We start from the raw sequence: 27,685 nt of genomic DNA, 5'->3' as shown, positions 1-27,685 counted from the left end.
ATGGGATCTATCCACTTTGCTGAGGGCCCTGAAGGGCCCCGCTTTCAAGCTGCTACAGTCTGCCAACATTTAGTCACAATCACTGAAGACTCTCCCCCATCCATAAAAGTGAATAGATCCCTACCATTCCTTCATGGGATCTATCCACTTTGCTGAGGGCCCTGAAGGGCCCCGCTTTCAAGCTGCTACAGTCTGCCAACATTTAGTCACTATCACTGAAGACTGCTCTGCTTCTGGCACTGGCATCAGTAAAGCTAATAGGGGACCTGCAGGCACTCACCATTAATCATGCTTGCCTTGAATTCAGGCCTAACGACTCTAAAGTTGTCCTGAAACCAAGGCGTGGTTGCATACCTAAGGTTCATACCTTGACTGGGACAAGCTGTCCACATTTGCAAGGTTTTATAACCTGTAAGTCTCAGCCTTGCAGGAAAGGATACTTTCTGCCTGAAGAGACACGCACTGTGTAAAAAATGTGACAGAGAAACCTTGGCCGTATCAGACTCAAGCTCTTTAGCATTAGTTCACCCATTAGCTCTTGACCCCTGGGTGTCGAAGTTACAGGAGTACTCGGAACGATTAACTAGGGCGGGTGTGACCCCAGGAAGCTCAGACCATCTTAGCCTTGAGTTGTTGTTAACTTTCTATGGGTATTGGTTGCTTATGGAAGTTTTGATACTTTTAGTCATTCAACTATATTAGCACAGCGTGATTGCACTTTGTTCCCATATCGCTTAGCAGACCCAGTATGAGTGTAGAATCAAAAGGGAATGTACTCAGTTACTAACGTAAACTCAGTTCCCTGAGATACAGGAATGAGTATTGTGTTGCCAACTGTGCTATGTAGCCACATTACTTAATCATCGCTTTAGCCAAATTAACTAGAGAATCCCATGGCGAATGCCCACTTCAATAGTCAAGATGCCCCGCTCATTCTGGCATGCTTTGGCAGGATTTGTCGTCATTGGTTCATTTTTAAATACACTCCATGATTTAAAAAAGGTTTCAGTTCTAGAGAAAAAATACTTTTTCCAATAGCATCTTAGTAGACGCAGTACTCATTCCCGTATCTCAGGGAACCGAGGTTACGTTAGTTTTACGTTTGTTTTGGCATGTTCACACTGAGTTGTAACAAAAGTTTTCATTCTTAACTAACAAAGGTAATTTCATAAATATAAAAAATATATAATAAAATACATAATTCATATCTCAATTTACCTTGAATAAATTATGAAATTCAATATTTTTGATCATTATATTTTATATTCAGATTTGTCTGTTTTACAGACAACTTGTCTGTGCATTAACATTAGTTTCAAACTTTCAAATACCATTTTGTTCTGATGGTATCCAGCATCCATGAAAACAATTATCCAATGAAACATCTTAAATCCATTAGCTCTAGCCTAGACAATATTTATTTATATATTTTTTGCATTAAAGACACTGTCCAATGCCCTTGCTCCTTTGCAATGCACAGAGTGGCACAGTTTGAATGTACTGACACCGTCATCACTAGTGATGTAATTTCTAGGCTTTTTTTTAAACTCATCAGTCCGTGGGTGGGATCTTGCTGATGTGTGTCCTGTTGCACATGGGAGATAGAGTTTAACTGATCTAACAGGTGGCATTATTAGAGAGTATGAGATAAAAGCCTTGAAATCTTAAAATTATTTTATCAATGGTCTTTATTTCTACAATAAAAGGATAGTTCACTCAAACTTGAAAATGTTGTTCACTCAACTTTAAGTTGTCCCAAATTGCATGGCTGTTGTGGAACGAAAAAGAGGATATTTTTAAAGATGAACTGTTTTGTCCTTTTGATCAAAATCAGATCCAAAACAACATTAACCATGTTAATGTTGTTTTATTCTGTCAGAAATAAGATAATCACTTTGAAAAACAGTGACAGAGAATGTCTGGGGAAAAAAAGGATTTTTATAAATTAATAGGATATTCTGTTGTTATATTCTAAATGTCCATTGTGTGGAAATCTATATGTTATTTCATGATGAGCTTTATCCAAGTAAGGGGTTTTAGCCATAATAAAACATTAACAGCTAAAAGGGAACCCTATGTTAAAGAAATTATATGATGTATTATTATTATTATTTTATTTTTATTTATTTTGCAAGAAGGACCTAGGAACTGTTATTTCACATTCAGATATTGGTTTATTACTCATGATATAGCATCATCAAAAGTTTATACATTCTCCTATTAAACCATTGATCCATAAAATAATGTTTATTTCCCAAAGAGGGACAATAGACTGATGAATTGTTCCGGTTTTCGTTTCTGTATTTTATTTGCTTGAAGACATGTTCAGGGAATGAAAAAAAAAAAGAAAAGAAAAAAAAAAAATGTTTAAAGGTGCTGAATATTTCGCAAATGTTTTCATGTTCTACATTCATTCTATGCAAGTCCTGTGTTTATGTGTACCAGTCACTGGCATGTGTCTATTTCATTTTAAGCAGCACTTAAAGGGCCATAAAAATGAAGCCCTTGGAATTTTTTTTTTTTTTTTTTTTTTTTTTTTTTTGTGACAAACCTTGCATGAATCTCAGGCATTTACTGTAACCCTTTGCCTCTTTTGTTGCTGTTACTAATGCTGTTTAAAGTATTTGCATTTGTTTGTTATGCTAATTCATACAGTTTCAAAGTAGCAGCTGCATATTTTTTTTAGTAAGCAAAGAAAAATGATGTAAAGTGTGGTTATATATGAATAAGGCAACGTGTCTTCTGTAGCTTTGAAATGTAGATGCCATGACGATGATTTATTGGGTAATGGGATTTAATGGGATCACCATAACCAAAAAGGATTTATTTATTTATTTATTTATTTTTTAATGTAGCTTGCTAATAATTTAATCCCAAAACTACACACTCCCCCTCTATAACAGATGTTATATTTGTTCAAACTATATTATGAGTGTATAGTTCTAATAATATGGCTATCAAGATTAGGGGGGGATTCATTTTATATTAATTTTAATTTTATTATTTAAAATTATGTCATCATTTTCTCACCCTTATCTGGTGTTCCATAAACCAAGGGTTTGAAATTACTTGAGGGTAAGTAAATTATGACATATTTTCTTTTTTTTTTTTTAATCCTTTAATGTTTCAAAACTTGTTATATGTGCTTCTCTTTCCAAATCAACTGTGCTTTTGATTTGTTTTTATTTTTTTTTTCAGTGTATACATGCCTTATGTACTTTTTTCAAATATATATATATATATATATATATATATATATATATATATATATATATATATATATATATATAAATGAAATGATTATCATAATGACATGGATTGTGCATATGTATTAACTAATTTGACATCAGAATTTCATGTGGGATCATAGCTACACTGATGTGTTCAAAGATGTGTTAAAGAAGAATACGAGTGTACATGTACCATTTCAAAGTATGTTTCTTCTACAACCAAACATTAACATAATAGGCAGTAATTAAAAAAATAATAAAAATGCATTACAAATGCATTCACCTCTCGGACCCTTTGATTTACAGAATTATTTTACCACCTACATTGCTTGCAATCAGCATGAACATGGACATAGACGCTTAGGTAGCTTAGTTTAGTGTGGATATTTATTGCAGATTCAGTTTTAGATTTGACAAAAGGAAAAATCCTTTAGCAAGAATGATATACCACAAATTTGATATATTTGAAATATTTCTGTGAAATCCTATGAAATTCTCAAAACCTAATGAATGAATACATTTTAATTGTGGCAGAAGCCATATAATTATGTTTTAATGGCAGAAGCTAATTTTTATTGATCACAATTAAGTTTTAATTGCCCATGTTTACTATACATTGCAGTTTTGTCACTTTAGCACTTAAAGTAATAATTCATCCAAAAACAAAAATGAAAATTTGGTGTAAATTTACTCATGTACAAGATCCACATCCAAGATGTAGACAAGTTTGTTTGTTCATGGGAAAATATTTGGAGAAATTTTTCATTATGTCACTTGCTGACCAATGGATCCTCTGCAGTGAATGGGTGCCGTTAGAATGAGAGTCCAAACAGCTGATAAAAACATCACAATAATCTACAAGTAATCCAGTCAACTCCAGTCCATCAATTAAATGCTATTCCTTTAAAGTTTCCATATTTGTCAGTAAAAGAGAGAGAAATAATTTGCCCAGTGCACCCAAAATCAAGAATTTATAATTTCTGATGTTTATTTTTTTATGTTAGATTTTTTTTTTCATGTTCAATTTGTGCGTTTTATAAATGTTTAGGCAGAATTTCACAGAATAAAAGTGTCTTGCTAGATGCATGATGACAGATCTTACACTGTCTTGATTTGCAAAAATGATTCAAATATGATTAAACCAATGGAATCATACTTATAGTAACTGCATAAGTAAAACTGAACTGATAGTCGATAAATTAAAATTCCACTTTATTAACTTTAGATTTAGATGTTTTTTGTTGTTATTTATTATATTTATTTAATCTAGACATTTTGTGCAGGTTCTGTTAGAATACTAAACTACACCAGAAAGCTAGAAAATAGTATTTTGTAAAAAATCACATACTAATTAAGACATACAGTATATGGTACTGCCTTGTACAGTATTGTTCAAAATAATAGCAGTACAATGTGACTAACCAGAATAATCAAGGTTTTTCGTATATTTTTTTATTGCTACGTGGCAAACAAGTTACCAGTAGGTTCAGTAGATTCTCAGAAAACAAATGAGACCCAGCATTCATGATATGCACGCTCTTAAGGCTGTGCAATTGGGCAATTAGTTGAATTAGTTGAAAGGGGTGTGTTCAAAAAAATAGCAGTGTGGCATTCAATCACTGAGGTCATAAATTTTGTGAAGAAACAGGTGTGAATCAGGTGGCCCCTATTTAAGGATGAAGCCAACACTTGTTGAACATGCATTTGAAAGCTGAGGAAAATGGGTCGTTCAAGACATTGTTCAGAAGAACAGCGTACTTTGATTAAAAAGTTGATTAGAGAGGGGAAAACCTATAAAGAGGTGCAAAAAATGATAGGCTGTTCAGCTAAAATGATCTCCAATGCCTTAAAATGGAGAGCAAAACCAGAGAGACGTGGAAGAAAACGGAAGACAACCATCAAAATGGATAGAAGAATAACCAGAATGGCAAAGGCTCAGCCAATGATCACCTCCAGGATGATCAAAGACAGTCTGGAGTTACCTGTAAGTACTGTGACAGTAAGAAGACGTCTGTGTGAAGCTAATCTATTTTCAAGAATCCCCCGCAAAGTCCCTCTGTTAAAAAAAAGGCATGTGCAGAAGAGGTTACAATTTGCCAAAGAACACATCAACTGGCCTAAAGAGAAATGGAGGAACATTTTGTGGACTGATGAGAGTAAAATTGTTCTTTTTGGGTCCAAGGGCCACAGGCAGTTTGTGAGACGACCCCCAAACTCTGAATTCAAGCCACAGTACACAGTGAAGACAGTGAAGCATGGAGGTGCAAGCATCATGATATGGGCATGTTTCTCCTACTATGGTGTTGGGCCTATTTATCGCATACCAGGGATCATGGATCAGTTTGCATATGTTAAAATACTTGAAGAGGTCATGTTGCCCTATGCTGAAGAGGACATGCCCTTGAAATGGTTGTTTCAACAAGACAATGACCCAAAACACACTAGTAAACGGGCAAAGTCTTGGTTCCAAACCAACAAAATTAATGTTATGGAGTGGCCAGCCCAATCTCCAGACCTTAATCCAATTGAGAACTTGTGGGGTGATATCAAAAATGCTGTTTCTGAAGCAAAACCAAGAAATGTGAATGAATTGTGGAATGTTGTTAAAGAATCATGGAGTGGAATAACAGCTGAGAGGTGCCACAAGTTGGTTGACTCCATGCCACACAGATGTCAAGCAGTTTTAAAAAACTGTGGCAATACAACTAAATATTAGTTTAGTGATTCACAGGATTGCTAAATCCCAGAAAAAAAAATGTTTGTACAAAATAGTTTTGAGTTTGTACAGTCAAAGGTAGACACTGCTATTTTTTTGAACACACCCCTTTCAACTAATTGCCCAATTGCACAGCCTTAAGAGCGTGCATATCATGAATGCTGGGTCTCATTTGTTTTCTGAGAATCTACTGAACCTACTGGTAACTTGTTTGCCACGTAGCAATAAAAAATATACTAAAAACCTTGATTATTCTGGTTAGTCACATTGTACTGCTATTATTTTGAACAATACTGTACATGGCTTACTCTGTATATGCCATTTATTGATTTATGTCATTATTGATAAAGCATTACATTTTAAAGTTAATTAGTATGATATTTTATGATATTTAGTATTATATATATATATATATATATATATATATATATATATATATATATGTGTGTGTGTGTGTGTGTGTGTGTGTGTGTGTGTGTGTGCGTGTGTGTGTGTGTGTGTGTTTTAGAAAATAATATATTATAGCTTTCCAGTGTAGTTTAGTATTCTAACAGCACCTGCACAAAATTCTTTGTGAATTTGCTTAATTGTGTTTGTTTGTTTGTTTGATGTATCTTTGTTTAATAAAAATGATGACACATACAGTACATATAATCGCTGCAGAGAGTGCATGACATGATACATGAGTCAGGAATAGTGTTTAGATGTTTATGTTATTAAAGTGTTGGATTATTTGGCCCGGTGATTTTTTCAGTGTTCATTTAAAAATTTATTCTCACTAAGATATCACTTTTTTTTATTATTGTTTGTTTGTTTTCATTTTAGGGGCCCGTAGCTTAGCTGGGGGGCGTATAATGTACGGTAGGTCTCGCAGGGCTCCTTTGTAATATACCTGTTGTACTTCATTTCACATCATTGTTTTGTCTATTTTCATATGATCTAGCAAAATCTATCATCTTTATCAAGGATAAAAGAAATATAAATCGAGGCAAATATTTACAGTTATATTTACAAACATATTACATAATATTAAAATACCTAATTTAAACTTATTTAATTTTAATTTATAATGATCTCTTTGTTTTTAAACACATTATTGTTGCTATTATTTATACTATTGATTTTTTTTTTTTTTTGTTGAAGTGTTTGATTTTTTATTTGAATTCACAGGAGATCGTGCGTGATTACAGCATCAATAGCATAAGTTAAACCAAATAACTTTTTATTAAATATGTGCTGTAATGGCCCTAAGTAAAACTCTTAACATTCAGCCAATAAGAAAATGTTATTTAAAAAGGAATGAAAACATGTTTAACACAATTTAATATTTTAAAAACAACATTTAAATGAAAATGATGTAAAGTGGATTGTAATTATTTACAACTTTATATTACCCCAAGTAATAGCAAGTGACAGCAGCTTTTTACCATTGGACAGGGTAGCTGTATTTGAGAATATATTTATATAAATTTATAGTGATATAAATCATATAACTGGAGAAAACGTTAACATGTATTGAGTTTTCACTAAGATGTTGTGTGGAATGGTTTTGGTTGATTGTAGTTCTCTATTGAAACAGTCTCTCATGTTGCATTTATGATAATTTGGGGAAACTCACATTTTTACTCTGCTTACTGAAGCCTGATTTGTTAATGTGTGTGCAGCTGCACAAACCTATGGCATTTCAGCCAGCCAAAGCTGGTGGAGCCGACTACCTATTAAAGTTGGCGCTGAATGCCATTTCATCAGAATCTTTCTCCTTCAGAGAAAAGATGATCTCCTCACTGGACTCCAAAGATGAAGAATGAAGGAGCCTGCGACTTGCCATAGAAGAGCCCCTGCAGAGGAAAGATGCTTTCCCACTCAATGCTTCTCCTCTGTGGCCATATGGCAATAACTCAGAGAACATTTTGGCAGGGTTTGTTTCAAAATGCTGCACTATGAATGTGTCAGACGAGCACAGTGAATGTGTTGCTTGCCTCGGCCATGCTCACACTGAGGCAGTGCTGACTGAGATGGACTGCTCTCACAGCGAGAGCATGACTCTCACCTCACTTTGCTTGCTGATCGCCTTCTTCACTTAACAAAAGAGCTATGAGAAACTCCTTCCCTTAAAGAGGCCGTCGCTGATCACCTCTGCCTCCCCACAGCTTTGAGATGGAAAGCTAAGGCTGTTCATCTGTCCATGCATAGCAGCTAGGGCATAATCCACAGTGGGGCAGGCGGGCTCAGTGCTACACACTATGGTGGTCCCCCAAGTTTTCCAGGCCAAGCATCTCCAAGCCGTGGACGAATCTGGTCGAGACCCAGTGGATTTTAGGCCACCTGAAAACCTCACACCCCTTGCTGCTCGGTTGCAGTCTTGAGAAGCCATCCCTGGCATGCCAAGTTGGGTTCTGTAAAACTCTAAAACGAGGCTGCTCATTTCAGTTAGCTCGTAGATCTCTCCATTTTAAATGTGTGGTTCAGACTTCGATTCAGAACAGCAATGCTCATGTGCATGTGCAGTGTCTGTTGGTGAAGGGAGCCCTTGAAATGGTCCAACCAGAGAGCAGCGAGTCAGTGAAAAGATGCTTACTTTCTTATCCAAATAACCATCCATCACATATCATTCTTGAGATTCGCATTCAAGTTGATGGCTTAATATATACAGTCCTTTCGTTTAGCCTGTCCCTGGCTTCATACACTTTTACTCCTTTCTGAGGAAGATGGAAATCTGCATGATGAACTGCCTCAATGACTGGCTAGTTTTTACCCAGTCAGACATGCCGCAGACTTTGTGCTCACATGCCGCTGCTTCTCTGCCACCTGGAGCTTCCTGTGCTCAGAATCAATTCAGCCAAGGGATGTCTGTCTCCCAGCAGGTGCGTCACTTTTCTGTGAGAAAGTTATCAACTCACTTGGCTCATTACAGAACAGCTTCTTTCAAAATAGGGGCTTTCCTTCCCCTCTTAGCTGCCGCATCCCCTGTGATACCACTAGGACTGCTCAACATGCAGCCCCTGCAGTGCTGGCTGAAAACCTGTGTTCCATCCCATGTCTGGCATCTGGGATGGTTTCGCAGTGTTTCAGCAGTATATCACTGATACTTCGCAGTGTTTCAGCTGTGGCCTTCTCCTACAGTATGTGCTCAGTGCAACCTGGGCTCATTGAGGGCGGTGCACATGCTGGGCAGACTGAATCAGGGAGCGGACATACTGTCCCATGGCACTGTGTCTCCAGGAGAGTTGAGACTTCACCCCTAAATGGTTCAGATGATGTGGGAGATACATGGAAAGGCAGAGGTAGACCTCTTTGCTTCAGAAGACGAACTCTCATGGCCAAACATTTTTCTCCAAGGAACAGGATGAGCTGGCCCACATATGGCCAAACGCCTGCATGTATGCCTTTCCCCCGGTTACTCTGCTCCCTCATCAGAAATATCAGATCAGGGAGACTGGATACTCAGCTCTACTGGTTGCTCCAGTAAACATGGCAAAACCAGTTATGGTTCCCTGACCTGATTCAACTGTCATCGACAGCTCCCTGGCCAATTCCACTGAGGAAAGACCTCCTCCATCAAGCGAGGAGTTTCCTCTGGCATCCCCAAACCGATTTGTTGAGACTTAATTTGTGGCCGCTGTATGTGAGCCCTTGCAGCTCCAGTGGAATTAGCCAACACTACAATATAGGCCAGAGCACCTTCTACAAGGTGCCCTTATGCCAGGGCTGCCCAACCCTGCTCCTGTCGATCAACTGTCCTGCTAATTTTGGCTCCAGTCCTAATCAAACACACCTGCCTTTAATTTTTAAGTGAGCCTGAAGACCTTAATTAGTTGCTTCAGGTGTGTTTGATTAGGATTGGAGCTAAACTTTGCAGGACAGTCGATCGCTAGGAGCAGGGTTGGGCACCCCTGCTTTATGCCCTTAATGGTCCATCTTCTCTGACTGGTGTCCAGTCTGAAACTAAGACCCATTCTGTTGTGAGGTAGTGACCATTCTTTCCTTTTTACAAGAGCTGTATATGTGGAGGCTATTGCGGCAAACCATGCCCTTGTAGCCAGCTAATTGGTTAGAAGAAGGACCTATAGGGACCTATGTGGAGCGCTCTAGCTGATAATTGCTGTCAGAGAAGCTCTAAAGGGCTGCCTGTTATGAAGCAGAGATTATCCCGCTAAATATCAGATGTGCCACTCCATTAAGGGGTTGGCCTCCTCCTGGGCTTGGTCCAGTGTAGTTTCCATTGGAGATATTTCCAATGCAGCAGACTGGTTGTCACCATCTAGTTTTGCTACGTTTTATAACCTGGACTTCCCTGCCCTTCAGGCATGGATATTGTCTGCTTATTTGTCTTGCACCCCTAGTAAGTGATCTAGAATCTAGTCTTGAATGAGTGCTTTGGCTGGTGGCTGGAGCCTTACTAGCTAATCTGTGTTTCTTAAGGCACTCATGGTTCTGATGAAATAGCATTCAGCACCAGTTTATGTAGGAAATTAATTCTGCTCATTTTGGAGCACTGAATTGCCATAGGTTTGTGCAGCTTCACAAAAGTTAACAAATTAAGATTCATTATTTGGAGGAAAACAGAGTTCCCCCAAGCGTCAGAAATGCAACAATCGTTCCCATTATCTCAGGAAATGAAGGTTATGTTTGTTACTGGAGCGCTATACTATGATGACATCCACTCTACATTCATGGGGGCATTGCCACTGTATGTATGTATGTATGTTGAAAAAAAGGTCATCAGGCTCTAACTTCAGATCTCCACCAAGAGGTGAGGTATGCAAACTCGTCCTCCATCTCCACAGCTCTGATGGACATCCCTCTTTCCATCCACCTACCTGTAGTCACTTATTCTTCTGTGTATCAAGCCATCTATTCAGTCATTAATTCATTCACCATATGTCTGATCCACCAACCAGAGAAATGAATCAGAACTCAAAGAAGTCACATTCTAGCATTTTTTGGCCCTAAAAAATGCATTGCGACAGTGAAATAAATGATCCAAGATGGTAGACAAAATGGGACAAAAAAATAAAATAAATATTACCCAAAAATAAATATTTTGCAGTGTTTTTTGAAAGAAGTATCTTATGTTCACCAAGGCTGCATTTAGTTGATCAAAAAAAAAAAAAAAACAGTAAAACAGAGGTATTGCATAAATTATATATATATATATATATATATATATATATATATATATATATATATATATATATATATATATATATATATATATATATAATTATTATTATATATATAATTATAATTATAATTATTATTTCTTTTTTTTAAATAGTAATATCTGACCCCAAGCTTTCAAATATTAGTTTATGGATACAGTAGTATACCATAGTAGTGGTGAAAGATATTATATCAACTATATACATAGTTCAGTCTAAACAATTGTAAACAAATATATGTGCTGGTTGTTTATTGTATGCTGTAAGAGACCATATTGCTGTTGTTAGTTTTGCAAAATGCTATTGACAGACTCTATGGAAATCATTTGATAGGTGAGTCTTTCACATACTTCATTTGATGAGTACTATTTATACAGCACACAAATTTATACTACCTGTGAAGAGAGTTCTAAATCCATCACTTATGATTTTACCAGTTGGTGGAGTTATAGTGGTTATGTGTGATGTTAGGCAGTGAACAGTTGTTCCATCAAGTAATAACTGTAGTGTGTTTAAATTTATCAAACAAGCTCTTTATTATTTCCGTGTTTTATTTTTCTTTTTTATGTTGCTCATCCAATGAGATTTAAGAAACATAACTATCCTTTAGGAAAGTAATATGTTCAGTTTAAAATATTGCTCTGAGTTATATTTTTTAGAGTGTTTGCTCACCTGCAATATGTCTGTAGGAGATGGCACTTTAAGATATTTATGATTTAGAATGTATGTAAAATTTACATCTTCGAGACGTCTATTAGATGTTTGTACACAACAGTTGCTTTGCAGTTTAAGCAATCTTTAACAGACAACTTGCAGACATATGTGTGCTGTCTAAGTAGCCTACTTGTAGTACAGTAAATATACAGTGCACAGTATGCAAAATTGATATATGCATAGAATATCCAGATGACCACTACTGTACATTTGCTGAAATATGTAGCTTTAACCGAGCATATCATATGAGAGACTGTATCCCACAATGCAATGAACATTGAATGGGAAATTTATCAACCATCTTGAGACTTATTATTTGATTGGACTAACCAAAAACATCTGTAAACAAAATAGGATTATAAATATAAAATAATAATATTTATATCTTGGTCATGTGACACTACAGCAAATACAATTTTGGAACATTTATAATTTCCTTTTGTATACTGTTTCATATGTTTAGTTTAGTAGAGGATGTTTGCAGAATAAGATTCAATCCTTTGTCAAGAAAAATGTAATTACATTTCATGAAGTATTTGTCCACAAGACAAATCTTAGTTAAACATTTTAGTGCAAATGTCTTGATTTAGGCCTACTTTTGTTCCTGTGTCTCATCATTCTTCATCCATTTCATCGCAGTTATTAAGCATATCACCTTCCACACTGTCAGAGTCCATGCACAAATGATAAGGACGACCCAGACGAAATGTTCAGGATCAAGCGGCGCTCTTACTGGAATCTTCAGTGAATGACCTGGCACTATGGTGAATTTTAACCCCAGTTCCAGTTATGGAGGCACTGGAACTGAAATCTGATACTGATTCAATACCTTTGAATGATCATGTATTTCATTTAGACTGACGTTTTTGTGTAAATATAGTCATATATAAATGTTATGCTTATAACCTTTTTATTGCTACATTTTATTTTCATTTTTTACTTTTAACAGACTTTATAAACAAATCATACAGAAATTCATATTGAAATGAATGTCATTTTGTTTGTTGGTGAGTCACATTTAAATATATATATATTTTTTTATTTTTTTGCAAATACATTCATGGCATGAATTAAGATAAATCTTGAATTTTGAATGTTTAAAATCTTTTTTTTGCCTTATTATTATTATTATTATTATTATTATTATTATTATTACTATTATCAGAATCCATTACCTTCGTTGTACATTTTACTTGCTTTCTGAACTTGCTTAAGTTTAAAAATATCATTTTAAAATCTAATATGTGTCATAAAAACAAATTGTGTTTTAAAGTGTATATAATAATGGTTTGGTTTTCAATGGTTTTCTTACCAAGTTGGCAAATGACCAAGTGCCATATCCTGCAGCTTTTTCCTTTTAAACACAGCTATAATTGATGGATTATATATGATGCTATTTATATGAACTGGATCTGAGCATCATTTTAATTGGCATTCTGGAGGAGACAATACCCTTGTGAAAAAGAAGCTTGCTTAAATGTACTAATAGTGTACTTCAAATATATATATATATATATATATATATATATATATATATATATATATATATATATATATATATATATATATATACATCTACACTTGCAGATAATAGGATGTCAATTAAATAAAATGACTCATAAGTATATAAGAGAGTATACTTTCATGATGATGTTTTGCATTAAAAAATTGCACCTTGTAATGTAATGTAAAGCATACTTTTTTTCATCTTTTGTTATGCTTTAAAGAAGTACATTTATTTTTATTAACATTCTAAAGCACGTGTGAAATACATCATTATAATTTGAACTATATGTAAACATTAAGTTGGTTAAACCATAATTGTTTGACAGTACATTTGGTAGAGCATTTTGACAATAATTTTAGAGAGAAGTAGTTATTAATTTATATAAATATAAGTGAGTCGAAACAATCTAAATATCAGCTGATTGCATTTAATATAAATTTAAAGTATAAACCAATTCCATTTAATGGACATTTCTCTGCAAGTAAGAGCCTGAAAAATTATGTTCCTTTTTCTCTTATGTTTATTTTTGAAATGTATTTTTCCAATAATAGGCAGTCTTTCTAAAATTATGATAAGTATACTTTCTTTTTCACAAGGGTAGAAATAAACGAATGTTTGCATCATGAGCTACATTAAATATAATTTTGAGAGAATAATAAAGAATAAGTGCTTATTAACATGCCAGAACTTATTTTGTCCAAATATTCTACAAACGCCAATTCTTTATTTATAACTAAATGTTGTGGCCTGTTGGTTGTTTTAAATTCATGTGACTTTTTAAAGGGGGGGTGAAATGCTATTTCATGCATACTGAGTTTTTTACACTGTTAAAGAGTTGGATTCCCATGCTAAACATGGACAAAGTTTCAAAAATTAAGTTGTACATTTGAAGGAGTATTTCTGTTCCAAAAATACTCCTTCCGGTGTCACAAGTTTCGGAAAGTTTTTTTAGAGTATAGCTCTGTGTGACGTTAGATGGAGCGGAATTTCCTTATATGGGTCCTAAGGCACTTCTGCCGGAAGAGCACGTGCTCCCGTATAGCAGAGCACTGAGAGCACAACAGACTTCACTGATCAGAGCGAGAGCGTCGCGAAATGTCACAAAAGGAGTGTGTTTTTGGTTGCCAGGGCAAGACAACCCTGCACAGATTACCAAAGAAAAAACAGCATTAAGGGACCAGTGGATGGAGTTTATTTTTACAGAGCATCAACGGAGTTGTGCAAGTGTTTGTGTTTGTTCCCTGCATTTCTAAAATGCTAGTTTTACAAACAAAGCCCAGTTTGACGACGGATTTGCGTATCGTTTATTTCTTAAGGATGATGCAATCCCAACAAAAAAGGGTCAAGATTGTGTGTTGGAACCGCAGGCGGTGAGTAAAACTGCTTCAAATATCTCTGCCTCCTTGTTAGTGCGTCCGCCTCCCATCGGAGACCCGGGTTCGAGCCTCGCTCGGAGCGAGTCGTTGCTGCTGCTGCTCTCGTTCAGTTTCAGCCTTCACAGCTGTCACAGCTTCCAAACGCTCTCAATGCAAAAGCCTATTTGCGCTCGTGATTCTTTAGCTCCGCCCACACGTCACGCCTCCAGGCGCTCGTGTTTTTCCGGGGAAAATCGGTACAGACTATCTTTCTCTTATGAATATAATAAAACTAAAGACTTTTTGGATTTATGAAGGATGCAGTACTACTCTATATGTACTCAAGATTAACAGAATATTGAGTGAAAACGAGCATTTCACCCGCCCTTTAAATATATGTATCTTTGTTCACTTTTAACAATATGACACCATTGATTATAGCTTAATTGGCTTTTGTAAACATTTGCTTTGAAATAAATTACTTAATAAGACAATGCATTAGTGAAGATATCTAAAGACCCAAACAACTGGTGTCAGATTGAATAAATTGTTCACATAATATTGTTCACTTCAATATTATATTGTTAAAATGTCACTGATTTGAATTAATATGAAATGTTGGGAGACAGGGTGCAGTGACTGTCTAAACACAATTTGATTAATTCAAGCTCTACTAATGACTTTTGTTCTTTTCAGGGATCCAGTTTCGTCTCCCTGCTACCTGTAGTGCGGAACGAACAGAAACTCCAACTCCAGGTAAAGTCACACATACCACATAGTGTGTCCCTGTTCAGAAGTGTCATGCCCATTCAGACCCTCTCAGGTTTTCATGTCGATCCAAACTGAAATGACCTTTTCTCTTGAAATACAAAACAAAATGTCAAAACTAGTCTTTACCACACAGTGAAGGTGCAAGCTGATCTGAAGTCTGAACTGCCAAAATAAAGCCAAACAAAAACAAAACGATTTAAAATAAAGCAAAGCAAACTAGGCAAAATAATGAAACAAAGCAGAAAGGCAAAGCAAAACAAAGCAAAGCAAGGAAATACAAGGCAAAACAATGAAACAAGGCCAGGCAAGGCAAGGCGAAACAAGAAAACAAAGCAACAAAACAAATCAGTAAAGCAAAGCAAGCCACGGCAAAACAATATAACAAAGCAAAATCAAGGCAAGACAAGACAAAACAAAACAATGAAACAAAATATAGTAAAAGCAAAGCAGCAAAACAAAAACGACAAAATCAAAACAAAGCAAGGCAAGGCAAAACAAGGAAACAAAGCAAAGCAAGAAAAGACAAAACAATGAAAGAAAACAAAGCAAAGAAATGCAAGGCAAGACAAAAAGAAAGAAAGGCAAAACAATGAAATATTCAAATACAGTAAAGGCAAGACAAACGGCAAAATAAAGGAAAACAAAACAACAACACTTGATACTCAGATTTTTTTTCTAGGGAAATTTTGTCACTAATGCTGATAAAGTTCTGTACCCACATTATCAGAATATCTGATCTTATATCACTGGGCTGCTGTTTTACGGTCTCTTATCATGCACCACATGCGCTGAAAGCTGATTTGAGTGGAAACTGAACATCTGTTGTTGATTAAACAGTCACGCTGAAAGTTTTATAACTCATTCAAACTGGCATTAAAATGCAGAACACGCAGCTTAACCCATGCACTAATAAACAGTTCAAGATTCAGTTCAGAACCTTATTTGCATCCACAAGTTTAGGCAAAACACATAACACTGCTATAGTATAAAATATGTTAATTTGTAGTTAGTGTGTAATTAGTTCAGTAATGTCATTGCCGACTGAAATCTCGGGATACAGCCTGAGGCTTTCAGCAACAGAAGTGTGTCTTCCAGTGTGCGTGTTTGTAAGGAGAATACATATGCATCTGATATAATATAAATAAATTATAATTTTACATGACTTCACTCATGTTTCGTCAGATCACACATAATAAAAATAAATAAATCAAGAAATAGAAGAACTATATTGTACACAATCTTTTATTTATTTATTTATTTTATTTTTTTTGGAAAGAGCCAGTTCTATTCTTTGCTATTTATTCATGTTTTTTGATCATGCCTAGTATCTTCTGTTTCTGTGTTTAGCACATCTTTGGAATTTAATACCCCTCTGATAACTGTTGCCAAGAAACCAAATCAGTCACACTGGCACACTGGGCTTTAGGAGAGAAAACGGGGCTATTCAAGATGAACAATACATTGCTTTCTCAGAGATCTGAGACAAAAAAACAAACAAAAAAAACCTTTATAAACCTTTTAAAATAAGCCTCTCCATACTCAAACACATCGGTATTTTCATGATTTTGTATAACTGTTAAATTTGTGTATAGCTTTTGCATGCAGTATTTGTAGGCTGTACATGAAAAATTCATATTTTAACAACCAGGAGGACGGAAGACGTGGTCACAATAACCATTGTTTTCACAAATTTTCAACAAATTTTCACAGGTGAAATTAAAATCTCAATAGAAATCCAGATGATTGGGTATTTTATGTGAGGGCAAAAGATTTCTGCACGCAAATTTCGAATTGAATTAGCCACGTTGACCAACAAAAAGCTGCTTGGTATAAAAGGGGTTTAAGTTTACATTAAAAGGGGTTGCTTTTTACATTGCTACACTACTGAAAATAGACGATTGAACTTTTTCTCAGCACTATTTTGCTATTCTGCAACAGCACCAGTTTATAGTTTATACAATGTCATGGTGTGGTTTTATTCTTTACTGAAAGAGAATCAAATTGTTTCAATTAATCATTTACTCACACTCAATACTGATTAAATGATCGATTGATTGATTGATTGTGTTAAATGGCAAAATATATGATGTATTATTATTTCAACATTATTAAACATTATTTTGTTAAACTGAAGTATTGTTCATTTCCAAACAGAATTGATATAAAAAAAATTTGAATAAATAAATATTTTTTTTTCTATACATTCATCATCCATTGATCATAGAAAAGTTAAGATGTACAGTGATGAGTCCTGCAACAGATGTTTCATTCAGATTCAAAAGAACACAGGGTGAAAATGTATTAAATATATTATGATGTAAAATCTGTCAGTTTCAGTGTTGATTTGTGTCAGTATCGTTGTCTCAGCATACAGCCATGAGAAAATATTTTAACATTTTAAAAAATACGTGTTTCAGTGTTAAATCCACACTTCCAAAGAGTGGCTGAAGATATGAGTCATATTCTCTTGTTCTCAGAGTTTTCTGAGAGCATCAATACAACAGATCATGAATGGATTACTGTGTTCCTTTCTTATACAACCCTAAATTCTATTTTTGGAAGTGTTTTACTCCTCTGTATGAATGACACGTCTCCAGTCTGTGACTCATTCTGCAGTTTTATAATGGTGTGCTATTTAGAGCCCATGGTTTTGATTGGCACATCATATGTAGATTGTTACTTTTAAAAATACTCAGGTGGTCCAAAGTCATGCAGTAGGTCTGTAATTCCTTTTTTCCTAATTTTTAAGGGCTTGATTCAATTTAAGACTTAATTGCCTCCAAAGGATCAAGCTGGATTAGCACCAGGGTTGGATTGTACAAGCCAGAACTGACCGAATCAGGAGAGCAGCAACACGTCATTTGAGTGCTGTCAACTGTAGCAAAATAGACAAACTGACAACTGCCATTAAATTATTTCTGGCATTACCCATTCTTCTTGATTCACACACTTTTCTTCCTGCTGTCCATATATGGGCTGCTCAAAGAATGTGTAAAATGATTGACAGGCAGAAAGCACCTCAAAATCTTCTGATTGGCTAAAAGAAGAATAGGGATGTCAGTCTCTGATAAATGTGATTTTGTTTCTTACCATAATCTGACAGTCTATTAATTTTCTAATGAGAGTTACTTGACATGTAGTAGCAAAGTTATTTACACATAGTAAAATGTCTAAAGAGGACTATCGAATAAAGTGTAACCTATTTGCTTGAGGGAAAACAGTTGTCTTTTTATGACACAATGTTTTAAACATTCAAGAATTTTGTTCATGGAAGTTAGTTGAAATTAAATGAGATATGTTTGCCAAACTAATACCTTTAATGCATAATATATTGCATAAGTTACAGTATGCTTCAGATTTAATGTGGATAGTCAAACATTGCAAGACAAATATTCTTTGTCTAGTGAGACTGCATTGTCAAGCCAGAACAAAAGAAAATATCTGCAGTTCATAAGAGCTGCTGGGACGCAGAAATAATACAAATACCGTAAATACAATCTGCACAGAATTGCAGAGTACCAGCTCACTTCGAGCACTGGAGTGTCCAATTTACTCACTACACATTATTCCATTTGCAAAATATTTATCTTGGTAGCTCATGGTGTTCCCTTGCTTATGTTATTGAAGCTACACTACTATATGTACAACCAATTTTTTGGGGGAAATTAACACAGTCTAAATAATTAGTGAGAATATGACATAAACCCTTCTTGCAGACCATGACTTTGCTTTACCCTAATATATTATGGTAAGCCTCTAGTATAATTTAGAGTTGTCAAGATGGATTCATGGGATGCTGCATACTTTCCTTGTTATATTTTTAAATTTTACATACAGAGTTAGAGTTATTAGGTCATGTTACCTTTCAAGGAAACTTCAAACTGCGTCCTCTAGGGGTCGCTATGGGGAACACCTCATTGTGATGCGTGTCTGAAGCGTAAATTGAAAAAACACCAACGAGTTGGCCGGCGACAACCCCTGATGTCACTTCGAGTGTGACTATGGATAAATAAGCGCCAGGAGAAGATGTCATTCTCTTCATCGTCTTCACTGACTGTTCTGTTTGAAGAGTGCATCTGAAAGATAGACAGTGATTTTTCTCTGTCTATCATGGTAACTACTAGCAAGCGTTCAGACAATGCGTGCATTCGTGTTGGTTTTATTTGATACCCGCTGACACACGCGATCTTTGCGTCATTTGTTTGGGTGAAGAGCACGCACGCGATGTCTTTGAGGAGTCAATCTGCATGCATTGTGAGTTTTTTTAACCTGCTATTTTAATGCTACTCGATCTTAGTTCTGCATTTGATTCAGTTGACCATTTTACCCTTATTAATTGTCTAAGGGATGAAGTTGGCATTAGGGGCACAGCACTTGATTGGTTCTCATCAACTGATGATTGGACACTAGTCCTCTCCTTCAGCACCGCTCACTTATGGGGTACCTCAGGGGTCCCTTTTGGGGCCTATCTTATTCTGTCTGTATATGCTCCCTTTTGGTTCAATCATGAGGAAAACTAATGTCTCATATCATTGTTATGCGGACTCAGGATTTAGAGATAGTTACCCATGCCTTCATCACTTTTAGACTTGATTACTGCAATGCGCTTTATATGGGTCTCAAGCATTCATCGCTGAATCGCTTGCAGTTTGTCTAGAACGCAGCCGCAAGGTTGCTGACTGGTACTAAGAGAAGAAAAAGCATTTCTCCTGTCCTAGCATCTCTTCATTGGTTACCAGTGCAACATAGGATCCATTTTAATATTTTATTATTTGTGTATAAAGCTCTAAATGATTTAGCCTCATCATACTTGTCCAAACTTCTCAGCTATCAGCAATCTCTCTATCTCTCGCTCCCTAAGATCCTCCGATAAAATGTTCTTGAAGATACCTCGCTCCAGCTTGAAATTTCCCGATTGGCTTTTTCTGTGGCCGGTCCTAGACTTTGGAACCACTTACCTCTAGGCATTAGATCTGGAGCTTCTCTTCCTGTTTTTGAATTCCGCCTGAAGACTTATTTGTAATCCTTGGCATTTGGATGAAATGTATGTTTGTGATTGTGGGGTTCTGTGCTTTGCTCAAGGGCACCTCAGTCGGGGTATTGCTGGACTGAGACTCAAACCCACAACCCTAGGGTTAGGAGTCAAACTCTCTAACCACTAGGACACGACTTCCCTTTAAATGTGCTATGTAAATAAACTAACCTTGACTTTTTTCAATGAAAAAGTTCCGCTCTCGTTCGTCTTTCTGTCCGAGGAAAAAGGGGCAGCCATCTGCTTCCCGCAGTTCAAGACCCGCCGTTGCTGAGGCACGGAGGAGAATGAGCTTGTGGGGATCACAGGTGGATCTGGTTCAGTGGTTTAGAGAGGGACTTTCCCTTTTGCGCTCGTTGGAGACGGACGAGAGAGAGCCTCAGGAGGATGATGTTATATCTTTAACACTTTCTGATACTGAGGTGAGTGCTCTGCTGGGTTTTTACCCAGGAAGAGCAGATGTTTGAGGATGGAAAAAAACTGAGGCTGAGCCTTCTCAATCCTCCAGCTCTGCGTATGTAGAGGTGTTGGAGGTTATGGATCGTGCCACGGCAAAGTTGGAATTGCCATGAAAGTGTGCTAACAAGGTGACGCCATGACCGCAGCCTTCCATTTCTGCCTGATCTCCATGCAGCGATCAAAAAGGAATGGAAGAGGCCGTTTTCTTCTCGCATCCATTGGTTTCGGCATAAAAGTTGTGCTGACATTGAAGTGTTGCAGGAAAGCGGCTATGAGAGGATTCCCCCTGTAGAAAAAGCTTTCTTTCTGTAGGGGAGACGTCCTCTCTTAATCTCCCTCCTTGCCATCTAAGCCCTTTCAGGAAATACATTTCGCTTAAATGGCAAAGCATACACAGCAGCAGATCAGACTGTGGCTTTCATTACACACGATGGCCGTGCTTCAAGCATGTCAGTCCGATCTGCTAAAAGACCTGGATGAAGGTGAGGGCCTTTTTCCTGATCAAATAGCCGAGCTGCGTCACACCACAGATCCCTCTCTCAATGCTACCAAGCAGGCAGCCTCCGCCATGGGCAGGACTATGGCAGCCATGGTTGTAATGGAGAGACATCTGTGGGTGAAACTGGCAGACATCGGGAAGAAAGAAAAGGCTTTTTTTTTATGCTCCGGTTTCGCCTTCCAAACTTTTCTGGATCTCCACCTGCGGGTAGTTATGGAAGTCTTCCTGTATATGCTGCCTCAGGTGATGCTCCCCTCAACAGAGGTTTGTAAATTTGAACTTGCCTCTCTCGTGCGGTTCAGCACCTCATGCGATGCTTAGTAACCTTTAGGTACACACGCTAAGCTCTGTGTACTTTCTGAAAATCACAAGGTTTCCTTCAGCAAGTTTATGCAAGAGCAAGCAGTAGCCCCTGCATGACAGGCAAGACTTAGTATAAAATGCTAGGTTCTTAGCCGTATCCCTTGGAATCTTTCTTTATTCCAAGCCTTCAGCTCTACCCGGGCCAAGGCCCTAACAAATAAGTTAAGTATGCAGCCTAAGCCTTTGGCCGTAAGGGGTAATTTCATGGACAGCCGTCTAAACGTCCCAGGGGCAACTCCCATGGAAATGGTATAGTTGGTACTTAGTGTTTGCCATGATTCTGGCCTGCACTCCACTCAGCATGGGAGCATGGGTATACTGTTCCCCATAGCGACCCCTAGAGGATGCAGTTTGAAGTTCCCTTGAAAGCGAGCATCTCAGGTTATGAATGTAACCATGGTTCCCGTGATTAGGGAATTAGACACTGCGCCCTTTAGCTCCCTGCCATGCGTCTGATGCAAGCTTCAGACGAAGAAGTGAATGACGTGTTCTCCCGGCGCCTATTTATCCATAGCGATTCAGGTAGTGATGTCAGGGGCTGTCGCCGGCCTTTTTTTTCACTGTATGCTTCAGACATAGGTTATGACAAGGTGTTCCCTAATGCGAGCCCTGGAGGATGCAGTGTCTCGTTCCCTACTCAGGGAACCATGGTTACATTCATAACTGGAGACGTTTTCTCCCTTTTCCAAACTGCCACAAACACCAGACTCGCTTTTTTGCAGATTGCAATATATCCTCTCAACCAATCACAGCGCACCATTCCACGCACTCTAGACAATAATGGCAGGACTTTAAATACACCCAGCATCCTAGTTTTCCTTGTCTACTTTGTACTTTCTGATCATTAAACAAGGGCTAAATGATAAATTGCAAGTGATTTTCATGCACATCTCATCAAAAAAGCTGGTTCTGTGATTAATAGTACCAATAGACCTCCATCATGTGCTTTCAGATGGAAATTATTCAGATGCATTTAATACACAGAGCCGTAGATCAGTGACAAGCTACACTATATCACTATATCATGTTCATTAGATGAATCACATTCAATTATAAACACAATATTGCGTAGCTTGTCAGTGTAAGTGTTTTTATTAATGCCATTTATGTTTTTGTTAATACAGATAATGCCATTTATGTTTTTGTTAATACAGAACATACAGTAGCACTAGTCAACTAAATGAATGTAACATGGAAAAGATGAATGCACTTTGGGAAGTTGAATGTAAGGTAAATGTAATTTTGGAATTTCTGTAGTCTAATGTGATGTTGTTCATGTTCTTGTTCATCATGAATTTTTCTTTTATTACTGTAACACATTTATAGCATTAACCAGATGACCTGTTGGATCGTTTCGGACTAATGACTGCTGAATGTATTTTTAGTACATTGTCTGTATATAAGATTCATATTGACCAAGCTCAGAGGCTGTTTTATGTAGATCAGCTTACTATGTTGTATTTTCATCAGTTTCAATATGAATTTGAACTTTTATATTGATTCAATGGATTTATTGCATTTTGGGGGGAAAAGTATCATGGATTTATTGCATTTTGGGGAAAAAAATAAATAAAACAATTTTATAATAAAGCTTTGGAAATCAAAACCTGGATTTTAATGTAAGAAAATAGTGGTTTTCATCTCGCCACTTTCTTGGTAAAGAAAACACATTTTTGGATTTATTGCATTTTGGAACCAAACTCTTATGTATATATATATATATATATCTTCATGAGAACTTATGAGTTTCATGAGATTTAATGTTGTTAGTAAGATTTGCACTGATAGGTTGATAATCTGTAATCATGAGCAAAAGCATGAGTTGCATCCGCACAGAAAAGCGAAGCTGATGCACAACTTGCATACAGTTTTATGCCTGAACTGATAGTGGGCCAAAGGTTGCATAATGTAGCTTTAAAATAGTTCTTAGAAAAGTCAAAGATCAGACATCTACTAACCAACTGTGCTGATGGTTGAGTTTTTATATGATCCACTGCTCTGTTGTGGTCAAACCATTTACAGCAAGATTCCTCTAATCTTGCCCTATAGGGCCAGTGCTGCAGAGTTAGCTCCAACCCTGATCAAACTCAACTAATTGTAAGTTTCTAATGATGCTGGAGACATTGATGAGCATGCTCAGGTGTGTCTGATTAGGGTTAAAGCTAACCTCTCCAGCAGGGCCGTGCACAGACCTTTTGAGGGGCATGTGCTGAAACTGAAAAAGGGCACCCCCCTCCCTTTTTTATATCAAGATTATTTAATAAGCCTGCATAAAAGGAAGACATGGTCACATCTTCATGACAAATTCAATTAACACAAAATAATAGTCTCAAAAGCTTTAGATTTATTCATGATTAATAACCATAATAATAATATTAGATAATTAGATAATATAAATAAACAGGGTTTTAAGGGCTTCTTTAAACCTAATTAAAACAGCTCTTGTGTACTCCCTCTTTTTTTAAATTGCATTTATAGAGAAAAAAAATACTTGAATCATACATAAACATGTTAACCAAATAATTAGCTTATAAAACCAAACAGAAACCAAAATCTTTTTTTATTGAACTTTATGCACTTTTTTATGAACTTTGCAAAGAAAAAAAAAATATATATTCTCATTTTTAGCTATTCTGTTTGGTTTTATAAGCTAATTTGTATTATTTGGTTAACATGATTATGACATTGAGAAGAGGGGAAGGTGAGCAATGAGTCAAGTATTTTTGACAAACTTTTTTGAAATATAATTTAAGTAATTATGTCCAACTCAATTCCAGATTATAAGAAACTATAGCCATACCGTTACTATAACATATCCAACATGTATACGCCTACCAGGCAAAAATTTGATACTGTGGTGGACCAGGGATGTTGGTCTCTTGAAGGTCTCTTATTCACTACACTTTCCCTAAAATAAGCCAGCAATTAAAACATAAATAAAAACAGTGTGAAAAGTACAGTTGCAGTGAAAAGCATTTCTGAAGGATCACGTGACACTGAAGAGTACTGAACTGGAATGATGCTGAAAATTCAGTTGTGATCACAAAAATAAATTACATTTTAAAATATATTCAAATAGAAAACAGTTATTTAAAATTGTAAAAATATTACACAATATTACTGTTTTTGCTGTATTTTGGATCAAATAAATGAAGCCTTGGAATGAATCATTAATTACATTCTGCATGATAAAATATAAAGATTTCACAGTGATCTTCTGTAAAAAAAAAAAATTAGTTACTACTACATTACTGTAGTAAAACCATGTTTTACTACATTTTATACATGTGAGGAAGAGCGGAGAGTATACCATAACATGATTAGCCTTAATGTTAATAAATTAAGTGTATCAGCAATCATAAATCAAAACAGAAATTTCTTAGAAAAATATGTTATCTAGGTGACGAGGATCACTCGTCGCTTTGTGTAAGTTCCAGTACGAAACACCGGGGGGCGCCCCTGTTATGATTTTCCGATGGTAAAAACATTATGTTGTATTACTTATCAATATATCGTTTTTGACCAGCGAATGTGTGGAAATGTGATTTTCTTTTTTGGCCGTCATTAAAACGGCGACGGCGCCTGCCGCTGCCGGGATCACATTACATTTTCATTTAACGTTACAGGTTACAAACTAGATTTGTAGCTATATAGACGGAGCGCTCAGTTTTTCCTGTGGTAAAATGCATTTGGGAAAAATCGCATTTTATAAAAGATGAAATGCTACTGTATGCACGGGCTATTTAAGTGTTGGCTATGTAGGCTATTGGATGGCAAATGCTAGCCCTCTCTCTCTCAGGCGACGTCCCACATGTCTCAGTCAGTGAGTCAGTCAGACATCAAATAAATAAAATATGAGCCTTTATAGACCTAGTGTTTAGTAGTACTTACGCAAACAACAAGATATTTATTTACCCTTCGCAAAACTTTGTTCAGCTCAGCTGTTGTCTACTGTGCGGCTGCTGTGGAACTTAAGTTGATTCAACAGAGGGGGCGGAGTTATCAGCTTACTGACAGCTTGAGGATCGAATAAGATCTACACAAGCTCGTTTTAAGAACTTTCATTTGCTAAATATTTGTAAAAAGGACAGACAGACGTAAAGAGTGACCAATAGCATTGATAAAAAAAAAAAAAAAAACACCACCAAAAAAAGGGCACTTCGGAGTGTAAGGGCAAAAAGGGCATGTGTTCTGCACAGGTTGAGCCCTACCTGTGCACGTGCCTGCTCTCCAGGAAAGTGGATCTTGTGGGCCAGATTTGAGGATCACTTTTCTACAGCTATTGATTTGAAGTTTACAATTAAACCCCTAGCACACCGACTCCTGAAAGTGATTTATTTTCTCTCAAATCTAATGCATCATTCATCATTTCTTTATAGCGCCAGTGATATATACACCTGACTACAAGAAGAGCCCTCCACCTGTTCCTCCTCGATCCACCACCAAGCCGCTGATTTCTGTAACAGCCCAGAGCAGCACCGAGTCAATGCAGGATGGGTACCACGAGGGTCGACCATCACGGGGAGTGCTTTGGGCACCGGATAGCCACAGCCGGGTTATCTACAACTCTGCCGACAGCCTGGATAGCGCAAAGCCAGTGACCCTAGCAATGGAAACCACATCCAAGCGCCTCACTTCTGCGGGGAGCTACAGCTCTGTTCAGACCTGCGATAAGGCCATCCTGGTGTCTAAAGCAGAGGAATACCTCAAGGCTCCACGTTCTTCTATCGGGATACAGGTAAACCTCCCTCAAGGTTTTAAAAATTGACTCACTTGGTCACTGCATCTTTGTAAACCCCATGGCTTTGTGTCTCGCCTCAAATCCAAAAATAGCTGGCAACATTTAGACAGTGACTCACCCACCCAGAAGTTGCTCACAGAGTCTCCTTATATAGCCAGATTCTGTAGCAGAGAAGATGTGATTGCAGATTGACCAGGAACAACAAAGATTAATGATGCTGCTTCTCTCTGTGGGCTTGTTCCTACACGACAAACATTCAGCTGCATCATGTAGCTGTAGAGATGAAGAAGAGATTACACACATAAAGCTATCGATCATTAACAACCAAATCTATGAAGGCTGGAATGACTTATTTAGCTAAATCCAGAACTCAAATTACCCGACTGTTAAACTTGGCCCTGTTGCAACAAATACAAAGAAACTTCTAAATTTGATTATAGTTCTGGTGAACCACTAGAAATTTCACTCATTTCCTCCATGTCTGCAGTTATCTTTCACTAGCTGCATTCACTAGTTTCCCAATGTCATCTTGAACACTGAATTTTCAATACAGCTGAAATATTTGAGAGATCATCACATAAGCTAACTTCATAAATTGATGTTGATTTTCCTAAAATGTGTTTTTTTATTGTTTTGTTTTTACTCACCATTATACAGTTGCTTCTCAATAAATTAGAAAGTTGTGGAAAAAGTTAATTTATTCCAGTAATTCAACTCAAATTGTGAAACTCGCACACAGACGAAAGTAGTCTTTGGTTCTTTTAATTGTGATGATTTGGGCTAACATTTAACAAAAATCTCAACAAATTAAAATATGGTGAGATGTCTATCAGCTAATCAACTCAAAACACCTGCAAAGGTTTCCTGAGCCTTCAAAATGGTCTCTCAGTTTGGTTCACTATGCTACACAATCCTGGGGAAGACATCTGATCTGACAGTTGTCCAGAAGACAATCATTGACACCCTTCACAAGAAGGGTAAGCCACAAACATTCATTGCCAAAGAAGCTGGCTGTTGACAGAGTGCTGTATCCAAGCATGTTAACAGAAAGTTGAGTGGAAGGAAAAAGTGTGGAAGAAAAAGATGCACAACCAACCGAGAGAACTGCAGCATTATGAGGATTGTCAAGCAAAATC

The 27,685-nt window shown here is 36.7% G+C and overlaps 1 protein-coding gene across 1 annotated transcript in view; it reads left to right on the top strand.

Moving 5' to 3' along the window:
- The first annotated feature begins 15,320 nt into the window (after positions 1–15,320).
- The window catches only part of LOC127938745 (disks large-associated protein 2-like), a 26,375-nt gene continuing 14,010 nt past the window's right edge, over positions 15,321–27,685 (top strand). The window contains exons 1-2 of the mRNA XM_052535576.1: positions 15,321–15,440; positions 26,188–26,546. Of these exons, the coding sequence (XP_052391536.1) occupies positions 26,295–26,546 (252 nt within the window). The 5' untranslated portion in view covers positions 15,321–15,440; positions 26,188–26,294. The remainder of the gene's footprint in view (positions 15,441–26,187; positions 26,547–27,685) is intronic.

Source organism: Carassius gibelio, chromosome A20, assembly GCF_023724105.1.
Source record: "Carassius gibelio isolate Cgi1373 ecotype wild population from Czech Republic chromosome A20, carGib1.2-hapl.c, whole genome shotgun sequence".
NCBI lineage: Eukaryota > Metazoa > Chordata > Actinopteri > Cypriniformes > Cyprinidae > Carassius > Carassius gibelio.
This window is presented reverse-complemented; position numbering and strand designations above follow the sequence as displayed.